At 34.0% G+C, this 14617-nt stretch overlaps 1 protein-coding gene across 2 annotated transcripts in view; it reads right to left on the reverse strand.

Moving 5' to 3' along the window:
- Positions 1-3375: 3375 nt before the first annotated feature.
- The window catches only part of MMP16 (matrix metallopeptidase 16), a 289876-nt gene continuing 278634 nt past the window's right edge, over positions 3376-14617 (reverse strand). The window contains exon 10 of one of the 2 annotated variants that reach the window (XM_059394824.1): positions 3376-3540. In XM_059394824.1, coding sequence (XP_059250807.1) covers positions 3530-3540 — 11 coding nt within the window. In that variant the 3' untranslated portion in view covers positions 3376-3529. Of the gene's footprint in view, positions 3541-7193; positions 13785-14617 lie in introns of those variants that run through there. The other variant, XM_059394823.1, reaches the window with a different exon arrangement.

Raw genomic sequence — 14617 nt, forward strand, 5'->3', positions numbered from 1 at the left:
TTCGGAGTTGCTTTTTAAAATTTTTTATTTTTTAAATTTATTTGACACACAGAGATCACAAGTAGGCAGAGAGGCAGGCAGAGAGAGAGGAGGAAGCAGGCTCCCTGCTAAGCAGAGAGTTGGATAGTTGGGGGGGGGGGCGGGGAGCTCAATCCCAGGACCATGAGATCATGACCTGAGTTGAAGGCAAAGGCTTTAACCCACTGAGCCACCCAGGTGCCCCAACAAATAATTTTTTAAAAAATCTGTTTCTTGCTGTTGAACTATTTATCTGTATCTTTCCTTTTGTCTGTGACTTGATTCTTTCCTTTTTGAACCCCTGTCACCAAACTTACTTATCTTCCATATTGAGTACTATGTCGACATCCTATCCTATAGACCCAATACTAACCCTGCAAGAATTTGAACTGCATTTCCCTTCAGGAAGGCAGAATGGTTACTATTTCAAAGTTTTTTTTACCTTGTCTCTTTTGTAAGGGAATATAAGAAAATGAATAACCATTTCTCTTATATCTGTGTACACATTTGAGTAAGAAGAATTTGATATTTTGAGTATTTTATTTTTATTTTTATTTTTTTAAGTAGGCTCCATGCCCAGTGTGGAGCCCAGCATGGGGCTTGAACTCACAACCATGAGATCAAGACCTGAGCTGAGATCAAGGTCTGAGCCACCCAGGCACCCCACGTTTTTTTAAATATTTTAAGTCCTGATAACTGTTCTCTAATCACTGGTGCCTCCCAAACAATCTTCCCACTTTTACTTGGCTACTGTTGCTGGAAAATTTCCTCTGGTTGAAAAGGTGTTTAGTTGAAGTAAAAGATACATATTAAAAAAAAAAAAAAGTTAGCCTAAGCTTGAGGCTTTCTTTATGATTTAATAAACAATATTTAAAGAGCTCTGGAAAAAAGTAATGCCTTGGAAAGAATCAACTGCTTAAAAGATTTTATCTTGGAAATAAATACTTTAAAATATCTTTATTCAAAAAACTCCTAGAAAACAGGTTAGAGAATATATAATGAAGCAAAATAAAACTTCTGTAATAACAGAATTTAAAAATACCATTTGATTTAGTGTAGTAAGCATTTCTAGAGCTTCTTCATTCAAGGCACTGAATTAGAAGCTACAGGGGGGACCAACAAAGCAAACAAAACAAACAAAACAAGAAGAATGCAGTTCCTAAGAGCTTAGACATTCATAAGGAATAATGGCTTAAATTCACATAAAATTATAGATTTTGCCTTAAAAGTTGCATGAGTATGATCATATAACTTACTATTAAAACTGGAAGATTTCCAAAGAGAAGGAGGGGGTGCAATATTAATAATTATACTGGGGTCACTCTAAGCAAAACAAATGCAAGGAGATAAGACGAGGTTTCAAAGTTGGTGGAATTTTACCTGTTCAGTGAGATCAGGGAAGATAAGGAAGGGAAAAGTGGAAATTCAAATTTGCATGAGCCAAACTATAGATGAGGGGTAGCAAATATTTGGATGGTTTGGGTATAAAAATAGATACTGGTGAAAAAGTTTGAAAAGCAAGTTAAAAGTAGATTTTTAAAGGTCTTCTTATAAAATCTTTGTTTTAATAATAAAATCTTAGATATGATTCAAACTCTAATTTGGAAAGATTGTTCTGCCAGGAATGTGTAAATAGGCTAGAAAAGAAAGAGATTGAGTTAAGCAAGAAGATTCAGTTATGAACCCTAACTAGAACAAGAATGTCAAAGAGAAATGAGATGCCAATAATACCGTTGAGGCAGAATTCATAGACGTAATAAATATCAAAAGGGGGACATCAGAGGCAAAGGGAAAGGGAAAGGCCAAGAACACAATATTTTCATGGATAAGAGAATTTAGTGCATTAATAAATAATTCAGAAGGAAGCATTCTTATTTTGGGGAAAAAGGGATGTTGATTCTTTATATTTAGCAGATTGAATGTGGGAAGCAGAAGAAAAATCCAGATTAGTGGGTCCAGCAAGTGGGTGGAAATTGTCAGTCTGGATTTTTGAGACATCCTATCCACAAAGCTAAAGCCATGTCTATGCAGAAGGGTCCAGGAGAGGGTGTAGAATAAAGGAGATTAAGATCATAAAGGGGACTTACATAAATTAACAAGAATTAGTTTAAAAAGTTAGATATGATATGGAGAAATATTTTTAAGCCCTAATATCTAGAAGCCAACATTTTCCTGAGCACTGACTATGAGCTAGCTTCTGTAGCAGACTATAGGTATAGAAAAGGAATAAGAAATTAATAGGACCTGACTAGGGGAACAGAAGGATTAATAGCAGAGTTACTATCAGTATTAAATACTCTTAAGAAGCCAGGTAATATAGGGAATCAGACTAGATTTAGTTATAAATATATTATTTAAATTTAAAGAAATAAGTGTAAGGAGTGCCACAAAATTATAAGTAAAGAACGAGTATAAAGAACACATGATAGAAGTGAATTATATCTATATTTTCAAGGAATAGAACAATTAAGTGCGGGGAAAGAAGAGAGAGAGGAGGTGGAGGTAAGGAGGAGAAGGAAGAGGAAGAAGAGGGCATCAAACTGGGTGGAAGTTATGCCCATTCAAATACTTTGTGTAAAAGATTTAAAATATGCAAATGTTGTCACTCACCTCAGTAGTATTTATGTTTCCATAGCATGCTGGTGTCATTTTAGTTTGGTCCTTGATTGTGGCAACAATCATGCAAGATAGGTCACATAATACTATATTTTGATATTAAATAAATAAAATTCAGGTATGGAAGAAAAATACTTTACTGGATTAGGTCGCTATTTTCTGGTTTGTTTTTTTTCTCTTTGATAATAAAAACAAGGAATATTTATTCTTTTATTTTCTTTTAAGATTTTATTTTTTTATTTGACAGACAGAGATCACAAGTAGGCAGAGAGGCAGGCAGAGAGAGAGGAGGAAGCAGGCTCCCCGCTGAGCAGAGCACCCGATGCGGGGCTCGATCCCAGGACCCCGGGATCATGACCTGAGCTGAAAGCAAAGGCTTTAACCCACTGAGCCACCCAGGCATCCCAAGGAATATTTATTCTTGAATTCTGCCTGATTATTTATGGTTTCATGTTGACAGCCTTATAAAAATAAAGGTTATCTTTTGTTTAAAAGCCTTCTACAAATACAACAAATACAAATACAAATTGTTGCTTGTCTAACCTTTTAGGTTCTTATGGGCAGACATGTTCCAAAAGTCCAACAACTCTTATCTGTGAGACTTCCTTTAAACTCCTTTGCCAGTTCTCAGGGATGAACCTTAGAAGCAGATTTCAAAGAACTGAACACAAACAATTCTCTGTCACTCTAGTCTACTGTTTATTACTTCAGACAATTAAATCCCTTATGATTGTCTTAGCTACCTTGCTTCAGCTCTCCTCTTTTACATTGTTTGATGTTGTAAGATATTTAATAGTTGATCCTGTGTTCAAAATAATTTATGAAAATGTAGATATGGAAATGTTTACCTTTGCTTATGTTTTTTATGAGTCAGCTCTTTATTCATGGCCATCCTTTACTGTAGTCCTATTATTTGAAAAAAAAAAAAAAAGTTCTTAAATGGGATCCTGTCAAAGACTTTTGACACAAAAATTAACTACTTTGATTAAATTTACCTAGACAATCATGATGTATGACTTTAAACAATAAATTCTATTCACCTATCCAAAAATTAATCTTTATTCTTGTTAGGTAGTGATGAAGTCTTAACATATTCTGTGTTCATGGTTACTTGCCTGAAATATATATGAGGCAGTAATGCTTCCTGCTCCTCTCCTTGGCCCTTCACATGCATCTAGTTAGTTAAATAATTCTCCAGTTGATATGGCAAGTTTAATATACTTGCTCATTCAGAGAAACACAGGAAGTTTTGGCCTAAATTTCTTAAGAATTTTCATTTTGTTTCATATCGATTAGGAAGAAATAGGTAATAAAGTCTACTGCTATAGATTACAACTTCCATATTAGTTATAAATGTATATATATCATTCATTGAGTAAAACCACAATGTCTATGAACTGTTTTTCTTTTCTCTTATTTATTGACAGTTTTTTTTTTTAATTACAACACAATGAATTGATGGTAAATACAGAAGATGCAATAGTATAAAAAGCCATTTAACCCTTCCCTAGGTTAAGACACTTACAGCAGACAAAAACTGCCCCACCCAAAATTCCCTCCTTGAATGGAAACAAAATAAATATAAATTAATAAATACAAAACAAATCACTGCACAGCCCTTAACTCTTTGATTGCCATGGCAAGAACCATGCTGATGATTCTAGCTTGTGACATTTGTGTGGTTAAAGGTTGCCGCAGCAGTCAAAGGGTTATAGCATTGTAAACATAAGTACTTTGTGGAAAAGTTCAGTCATGTTAATGGTCTACAGCGATGAGATTAATAGCATGACCCCTTGACCTTTAATGACGCAACATTATAAGGAGTTGAAGAGATAGTAGCTTGGTGAGCTGTTACATAGACTAGTCAACCATTTTATTTAACAATGTGCTATGAGGCCTTGATTTACTAATAAAAGACAACTTGTGAATAATAAACACTGTTCAATGCATTGATCAATAAAATCAATGAAAAAATTAAGCACCACAAAATTTTGCCTGATTATATCTGACAGTCATAATACACTTTAGCACCATTTATTTAGCCTTATATTTGCACACAAACAAGCTTTGTGTTTGTCAGTAGAAGCTATCTGAAAAAAAAAATATATATATATATGCCAGATTTAAGATGTTATAAATGTATAGAATCCTATGTGGGGGAAAAAAAAAAAACCCAAACCAAAACCACTAACAACTTGCAAACCTTAAAGCTCATTCAGCAAATAAATGTGTTATTTATTTCTTTCCTTACACACAGAAGACTACATATTATCAGAAACTTAATGAAGTAGTGTTGAGTGTAATGTGAACAATCCAAAAGCTCAAAGTTACATGTTAATATCCTCTCCATAACTGAAAATATCATGGGGAATTAAAATAAAGGCAAAGTATTGTCAGACAACCAAGAGATAATAGCCTAAATATTTAATTTCTTAGTGTTTCTCTCTGCTTCATGTTTTAATATTATTTAAAGTCTACATTAATCTTATGTATTACATTCTTTTAATTTCCCATAACCACAATATAGAAAGGAAAAATGATTTTCATAAAAAGCTATAAAATGTCTACTATTTACCCAAGAGACAACTTTCCTTTGCAATTGCTTGCATCTCATTCTGGCTCTGAAAGACAAATGTATGTGCAATTATTTTTTAATATACCATATGGTATTTATTTGACAAACTAAATTTATGGGAGCTTTTCCCCTTTAATCTGTATCTTAAATATGTATGTGTATGTATATACACACACATGCATACATACACACACACTCCATACACACACACAGTATGTATTTCCAAATCTATATTACGAGATAGCTCATATGGGTGGAATAAATTGTGTTCATTATCATACTGATCCACTACTGGAATCAAGATAATGTTAATATAGATATACAGATTTTAAAACATCTTGAAGATATATTACTACACTGATGAAGCAGGCAATTTTCTCAATATCAATAATTGATTCTTTTAAAAAATCATCAATAGACTATGGACTATGTTTTTGCTAAAAATTAGGTTTATTAAAAGTTATAGTAGCACAAATTTGAACTAGTAAACTCCATTTATTTCCTCCCTATAAAAACAAGATATCTTTGTTTAAAATTATATACCTAAAAAAAAAATCTTTCAAGATTTTAAGCCTGAAGCAAATTTTTTTGGGTGAGTCTCTAAAACCCCTGAAAATAGAGGTCCACAGTAGAAATGCTGATGCAGTCAAAACCAATGCAGCAAAAAGCTGCCACTATAATACACTTTATTCTTTTATTCTCTCTCTTTATAATATATAATTTATGTAATTCACACATAAAAGGAAATAGACAAAGAATTGAGGTTTTAGGCATTCATGTACACATGATGTACCTTAAACAAAACACTATGTTATGGTATTTACTTTCTGGTATAATTATTTAATATACATTCTCCAAAACCAAACTTTCTTAGCTGGCTTATCAACAGACAACAGCCTTCATACTCAGCATTTCACTTTCCTCAGGGGAATAACTCTAAAAAAGTTAGAATCCAATGTAAGAGATTGGAAAATGTGTGAAATTGATTGGGAGCTGTCTTTGCATGAAACTTGTGAAGGAAATTACTGAGGAACACAAACATTTTCTGGGCCCATGTCTGATATACGGTGCTGCTCAATTCTGGTTTTCATAAACAGAAGGTAAAATCAAATCTGTAAAAAAAAGAGGGGCAAGGTAGAAATGGAAAGGAATGCAAAATGGGGACAGACTACATAAGACAACACAAAACAATATATCTCTCCCAACCATCTGTATTTTGGGGTGACACACAGAAAGCAAACAAATAATTTCAGAATTGGAGGAGCAGAAAAACCAGACACCCAGTCATCCTTGTTAAGAAATCAGATTTGTTTGAAAGTCACAAAATAACTAAGATTGTGAAATTTTGTATTTCTGAACATATAAAAGAATAACATATTCCACTTCAGACAGAAAAGAAGTAATAAAATAACAAAAACAAAAACAAGTCTAATTTTACCCAGGCAGTAGTAGTACTACTAAAGAGCTGTGAGAAGACGGGCAATAATGTGGCCGCAGTGATGTTATTTCAGTGGTAGCAAAGATTATGACATTGATTTAAGGACTGAATCAGTCACTCAGGGAAATTGTGTTTTACCTTCACAACTGGGTTATCAATATATAGAGAGGGAACAAGTTCAAACTGGCATTATGAAAGAACAAATGAAACATGCATTCTAGTGACTTTGTAAATCGACAGCTCACACCAGGCTTTATTCATCCATATCTTAGCAAGACAGGCCAACATAGAAACATATATTCATACAAAATGTGGCAAGTACAAGCAGCACCATATCCTATCCTAGGAAAAAAGCATCCTAGCATGCAGTCACATCTCACCAAAGCTTCATCGTATATGAGGCATTTATAAAAAGGCCTGTGTCAAAAAGTGTTATGCCTGGGATCAAATCTAGCTACAGACCAAGTACTACAGATATGTCTGTATTTCATGTGTTTTTTTTCATGGAGAAAACCAAGTAGATAAAATACTCAAGAAACATCTTCGTAAGTCAAAAAGTTAATCATTTTATTCCTTGCACCATTCTTTCCTTCTGGTTTTTCTATGTGAAATAAGGGTTAATGACATCTTACTCTGAAACTACGTGGCCTAACAGGATACAATTATCATATTTTCAGATCTATATTTAATTGATTTTCTTCTCCCTTCTTAAGGGCATATAAATCCAGCTCTATAGCAGAGCACATGGCAAAGTTTTATGAATCAGCATGACGTTCTAGTTTATGATGTATATGTCTTACAATGCCCAGTGTGCCTTCAATATAAGGCCACATTGAGTGCAAACTTGAATATTATCCCCAGTCCAATGTAAGTATAAGACAGATTTTTAAGACGCAGTGCTCTTTAAATTGGAAAGGCATAGAATCTTTAGAAATCTTCATAAATATCTTTCTTTTTTTTTTATACTTATGCGCTAACCATGAATTAACTGGGTGGGCCCTCATTTTCCTAAAAGAGCTTCAGTTTTGTACTGTTTTACAGTACTCATGACTTTATACCCTTACTTCATATAAAGAATTAGCGTTGTTTTTTTAAAAAGATGCATGTTGCTGTCCAATTATGTGCTAAAAATTGAAGGCTGCTACATCAGTATTCTACCAGAATAGTGACACATTTTATATCTGTTTTCCACTCAATTTTTGTGAATTTGTCGGGTTTGTTTAAATCAGTGTTCATTCTTAGGCTTTATATACTATTGGTTTAAGTTTCAACATAGAAATATGTATAAAATATTGAAAGAGATATTTGTAATTGATGTTGTTCATCTGAACTGAAATATCTCTGGATCATTTCAGAATGATACCAGTGGAAATACAAAATGATTTGAGTAGGACAGAAAGACAAAGGTTATCATTAGATGAGATTAGAACACTAAGGCAACTTCTTTGCTACTATGCCAAGTGTTTATGTTATATGATTTCTGAGGTAAATTTCTATCCTAGAGAAATGGCTTTTCTTAGGAGATTCTAACATATATCTTTCCAACTGAGATTACTGAACACCTAACTTTTGACATATTTATCCTATAAGGCAGTGCATTACTATCAGATGTATTTATGTAGGATAACATCTAAAAACCAGTGACTAATTATATACATTGATATATCACATACCCATTACTAATATGAAGAGCTTGAAATTGTATTTTTCTCTATTTTTATACTTGCTAAAGTAAAATTTCCGGTTGTATTAAGGAGTGCTGTAGTTAAGATTTCATATTTTACAAAACACTCATTTTTCTTTTTCCTCCATTTCCATTATATTTAATAAATATAGTATTTAATTTTCAGATTTATGGTGTGGTGCTCCATCTGGTTGCTGTTTATTATATAAAGTTCTAATTTTTAAAATATAACTGATAAAATTTTTTCAGATGTAACTTTGGTTCCCTTTTCAGCAACAAGGAACCTAAAACATAGATACACATCCTTTGCCAGTTATAACCTACAGTCACAATAAATCAGTATCATGAAGGTGCAGGAGATGCAGTGGAATGATTAAATCCTTTAATACTATTGACTTAAAACCTTTTGTGATATCATGTATTGGCTGAGTTTATATTTACAGCTATTTAGAAATAGCTTATCTGAATTTAACATTTTCGGTTTAGACGGCATGTTCTGTTTGACATCTGTGATATTTTGGAATGTGCTCTTGAGAGCATCAAAAATGAAATGAGCTCTTCACTATGTTTGCTGAAAAAGATTTCACCACCATCCACGAGGTTGTTTCAGTATATGTTACAATCTCACAGACTCAATACTATCATTAAATCACCGCCTTTATTAGTTTCTGGAAATAATTCCAAAACTTAAAAAAAAAAAAAAAGATCTTTTCATGACTCTTGTGTTAACTCAGTCTACTTGATTTTAACATCCATTTCTCTTCAGATAGCACATTGAATTTAGGCAATATGGACACATATGTTACTCTATGTAAGATTCACAAAGTGTGGGCATGTATTTGATACTAGAGATATCAGCATAATATGCAGAACTTGGAAGTATTATATTACTATACCTAGGATCCAGTATATACACATCATCCACATATTGGAACTACCAGTGAAGTTGGGCAATGTTCTCATCCACCACATTGCATTTTTTAATCACCCACAGAAAGGGAATAAAAATAAGTATATTGTATCTGAAACAAATTGTGTCAATAGAAAAAGATTACAAGCAATCTGACTAGTAAAAGTAACATTTGCTTATTTCAGTAAATCAGTCTCTATCCTTTATTACTTAGTAATTATTTTCTGTAAATTATTACTTAGTAATTTATTACATCTGATTCAGAAAAGCCTCGCCCTCTGATTTATAACAGAAGTTGTCTTTGCTAGTATCATATAATGTTCTCTAATTTATCTATGGTATCTCTGCAGTTGTAAAGAGCTTCTGTATTCACCTGTTCTGATTGCCATGTCAGCAGACACTTTGTTCTAAAAGGAGTCAATAGTTAAATTCATAACCTCCTCTACAGTTTTGATGTGCATTTACTGCTTTATAGGGAATACAGACTGACTGGCTATTTTAATACTTCATTTCAGTCCACTTAATAATATATAGAACAATAATTTTGGCTAAAATTATAAACTATAGAGTTAATTTATGTAAGGAACATTACCTTGTTTACATTTGTATTTATATTAAAGTATTAATAATGAAACAGAAGAATTATGTTTTGTGATCATGAATGTGTTTTCATTTTGAGAAATCCTAGGTCTGAACTTTCCATGCTATTAATGATGTTTGATGAAAAATATTTGATAGATTTTATGTTTCTATAAGATACTGAACTTGGTACATTATGTTGTTGACCCATGGAAATTTACTCCACATTGTTTTTGAATCACTATTCTTATTTGCTGGACCAACTGGTCTCTCTCTCTTTCGTTATTCCAATAGGATTGAGACTTTTTCCCCCAAACCCCAAGTGGAAGAGGAGTAAGGAACCATACTCACAAAGTGCCCTGTGTACAATAAACAAGTAGAATCTTGATGTTTGTGATTATATAGAACTTAATATTTTCTTATCTCTTGTAGCCTCACAGCCTGAAAATTTATTCTATTAAAGAGAGAAGCTGTATATGCCTTTTCTTATTGTATAAATCTCATCTCATATTGAAGTAAATATGACCCAACACTTATCCATGACATTTTCAGAATTCAAACACAATGACAGGGTCTTTCCTTTCTTAATACTATGATTATTTTCTAGCCCTTATATACTTATAGTCTTATGACGAATCAGGGTATTGTGACAAATGAGTAAGAGGCAAAAGATTGCTTCTTCAGGTTTTTTTCTCATTTAAAAAAAAAGTAAAATCAGTGTTTAATGCAGGTTGATGGAATGCCTCAATGATTTACCCATGTCCCCAAATGACATAGTTTCTCATTTCTGTGTTTAGCAAAATAAGATTTCCAGACATCTTTTTTCTTGACACCAAGGTCCTAAAAGGATTAAACCCTCCCATAAGCAAACACTGTGTAAGTGAGCTTATGTATATAGTTCTCCATGCTCAGTAGAAGTGACTAATTCTTTATAATATCAGCATCATCTAGAATGGAAGCACTGAAAGCAATAGGACTGATTTTGGTCCTCTCCCCATGCTTTCTTTCTTGGCCTTCACATACATAATCTCTGATATCTTGTCAAAATACAGTTTGCATTGCATAATGTTTTGCTGTAAAGCCATTCCTCTTTTTTAACTGTTCTTTTTTTTCTTATCCTTACATTATATATGTTCCGGTTGTAAGAAATAACAATCTGCAAAGGCTTTGCAGCATGCCACCCATGATTACAAAATATTTTCCCAAACCAAATCATAAACATGTTGTTTAACTGAAAGACATTCTAATTTTCATGCTATGTTGAGTATAAATATAAATTCAAGGCAGCCAAACTCTCCCATTTCCAAATAAGAATATGTACCTACACTCATTAAAAATCATCTGGAAATGTGTATTATTAGCAAATGAGTAAGAAATTTTCACTAGTATAAAATTCCTGCTTTATATAAAAGCCACACTGGCCGTTCAAGTATTTTGAGGTTTTTTTTTTCCCCTATAGTTTTATATTTGTACTGAAAATGATGAATTTAGACTTGAAATTATATTAAAGGAGAATTAAAAGTCACTTCTACCTATAGGGCATTTTTCGAGTGTGCATGTAAATGGCAAAGTGTCCATCTGCAGATCCACCATCAACACTCTTTCTCTCTCTCTACTCTAAGGAAACAGCTCATGCTTACTAGGGTTTTAGAGTACAGTTAACACTCCAAAGGAGAAGCAACACCAGATTTCCTTCAGTTTGTGCCAGTTTGCAAGTTAAAGGTCAAAGGGCAAAGACATAGAACAGGACTCTTCAAGGAAAATTTTCACAGAAGACAATGTTTAAGTTGTTGTTAATGACAGTCAACAGATCAATAATCAAGTACAAGGCAAGCTGTTCATTGTTTCAAAAGCTAATCCCCTCAAAAGCTGGCTTTCACACAAAGCCAATGTCTGACTCATGGGGTGCATTCGGTCTGACCATCTCTGATAAGTTCACAGCCCAGTGGCTGTAAAGCCTTTCACTGCAAGAAGCAGCTCCTAAAAATCAATAAAGAGGTCTGTCAGTTGCTGACTTTTCTCTAGGAAAAAAATATTGATACAAACCTGCACTGCAGGTCACATGAAAATGACAATACTGCTGTTAGGACAAATTACACTCAACAATGAAATGCTTTGGTGGTCTCTTGGCTCTGTCAGTGATCAAATGGATGGCTAAATGCCAGAAGCCACTCTAACCCTTTGAGAACTATGGTTGACATGCAATAGGTAATGCACTGGAGGATATTCATGCAATCTCAGAGTCATCATTATAAGTCATTTTTAAAATGGCAATGCTAACTGCATGTACCAAGGCAAATTGAATTTTCATGCAATGATTTTAAAACAGAAATTCAATATGTCTAAGGAAAAAAAAAGACTTAGGCTATTATAATCAGTTCTTCAAATAAAATTTCACTCTTACATTTTCTGAATAAAATATCTTTTATTTGCCAGGAAAAATTTTGGCAAGTAACATTTCTGTTTGCTATAAATGCATTTAAGTAGTACCGCAAATTACTTAAAAATTACATGGGATTATAGGATGTCTGTTTTAAAAACCTGAACTTCTTGAACCTGTGTCTGTTTTTACCATTGTCCAGTTCTATAATTTACTAGATAGCAAGACTGACAATCCTAAGACTCTGAAAGCTAGTCTGATAGTTCTCAAAGGGTTACACCAATGTATTACTAGTGTCACATATCCTTGCAAAATAACTGTCACTTTAAACCACTTTGGAGACATACTGCTTCTTGCTCTTAATGAATATTCCTGACAGACCCATGGAAGGCCTGGGGCAATGGCCTAATACAACTTGGGGAGATTATCACAATGATGTAGGGTCAGGTGGCAGGAAGGGGATTAGAAACACTTCAAAACAATCAAAAGGTCCTGTTTGAATATAGCTATGAATATAAATGTGATGAAACATTGAGGACATAGCTGAGAACAGCTGTATAAAACGAAAAATGGATGTATTATTAAGGCTGTTACTATATTGCAGATATTTTGGCCCCTTGTTTGTTGGAAAATGGCTGTCCCAACAGTCTAAAGTCCTGCATGTGTATTCCAGATCTCCCACCTGACAAAAATGAAGTGTAGGTAGGAGACTATCCATAGCAGTCAGAGAGCTATCTTCTTTGGAGACAAAGCTGTTTTGGGTCTTCACACTTTCCTGAAAGTTCAATTGTGGGTTTTTTTGTTTAACCATTTTTTTTTTCTTTGCTTTAAAGCAAAAATTCATGGGTTTTTCCATTTTGCTTTTTTCCCCCAGATATGGGCTCAGGCTTCAGAAGAAAAATAATATTGGAAACCTTTAAGAAGAATCTTTTTTCTTCTTTTTTTTCCTCTTCTTTAGTTAATCCTGAAAATTTACTGGGCATTGAGCGTGCAGAGGAAAGGCCTAGAACTGAATGACAAAGAAAGACAAAGGACTGAAGAACGGCAGATACTGTGCATCATGGAAGCTTCCCCATGAGTGTATTTCCACTCATGTGCAGGACCAGCAACCCTCTGGGTTTGAAAGGTCAGCCCTGAATCAGGCTGCCACAAGCCTGCTCCTAGCTAGGAAACAGCATAACAGCTCTTGTCTTGAATCTCAAGTTACCACAAACTCCTGGAAAAGAAAGAAAGAAAAAAAAACCCTACATCACACCCACTCTTGCATAGAGCGTTTACAGTACAGTATGTGGCGGGGTGTTCCTTTCCTCTTGAACTGGAACACAGTGTAAACCAATACAAGGAGGCATAAGGCCAAGATGCAGGGAATGACAATAGCTATGGCTTTCACAGTGCTGGCTGTGTTGTCCAGTTTGATGACAATGTCTACATCGTCTGGTGGGCTGTGTCCTTCTTTATCTCTGTCTGTTGGTCCATCACAGCCCATAAAATCCTTGAGGATGGATCTGGGATATCCAGGTTCTACTTTGAGTATCTGGTTGTTGAATTTCCAGTACTCCTTTCCTTTGTAGAAATACGTAAAGCCTAGAGGGGGAAACACACACACATAGGTACCACTTATTTTGAAGGTGTATATGTATAGAAATTCTTATTGATTTAAATTAGGCTACTTTTTAAAAGATGTATTTTAAGGCCTTTCCATTTTGGTAGGAAGAAAACATTATCTTCAGCTTAGCTGTCTTTTGAAATAAATCTGGCTGGTATACTGTAGAAGTTGTACTCTCTAATGCCTATGGAAAGCTTAGCCAAGAGTCAGAATATCCATAGAGGACTACTGAAAGATCATGCTGAACACATCTTGTCCTAATCTGGAAGAAGAGCTTTACCCTGTTTCTTACTTGGAAGGTTGCAGTTTCAGATTTACCCATCAGGGTGATAATACCAACTTGTACTGAAATATGCTGAGACAGCCTTATGAACTGAAGCACTATGTGCCTGCAGAACTGCTGTTGAAGACATTGTACAATGCACCCGACGAGGCCACTCCATGAAACACCTCAGGGGAAATTTCTAATCATCTCAGAACTGGGAGCAGTTGTACTTAAACAGTAGGTTCGCTTTTGTCATTTGGACAAGAAATCACAACAATTTGTAAGTCATGAAGCTATGGAGATGTTTTCTTTGCTAGGAATCTTAATAAGTAAATAGGTATTTGCTTTTCATCCAGAGCTCCTTCATGTCAAGTTTCTTTGTGACTGCACTTTTTGGACTTAATTCCTGCTTTGAGACAAAATTCAAGAAACCAAGAGGAAATACTTTAATGTTATCATGACTTAAAAACTGTATTTTAGGAGCTATTTTGAATAGTATGCCTACTTAAGAGTTCATAATCATTAATGAGGGTTTTCTATATCCTG

The sequence above is a fragment of the Mustela nigripes genome, chromosome 3 (genome assembly GCF_022355385.1).
Source record: "Mustela nigripes isolate SB6536 chromosome 3, MUSNIG.SB6536, whole genome shotgun sequence".
Lineage (NCBI taxonomy): Eukaryota > Metazoa > Chordata > Mammalia > Carnivora > Mustelidae > Mustela > Mustela nigripes.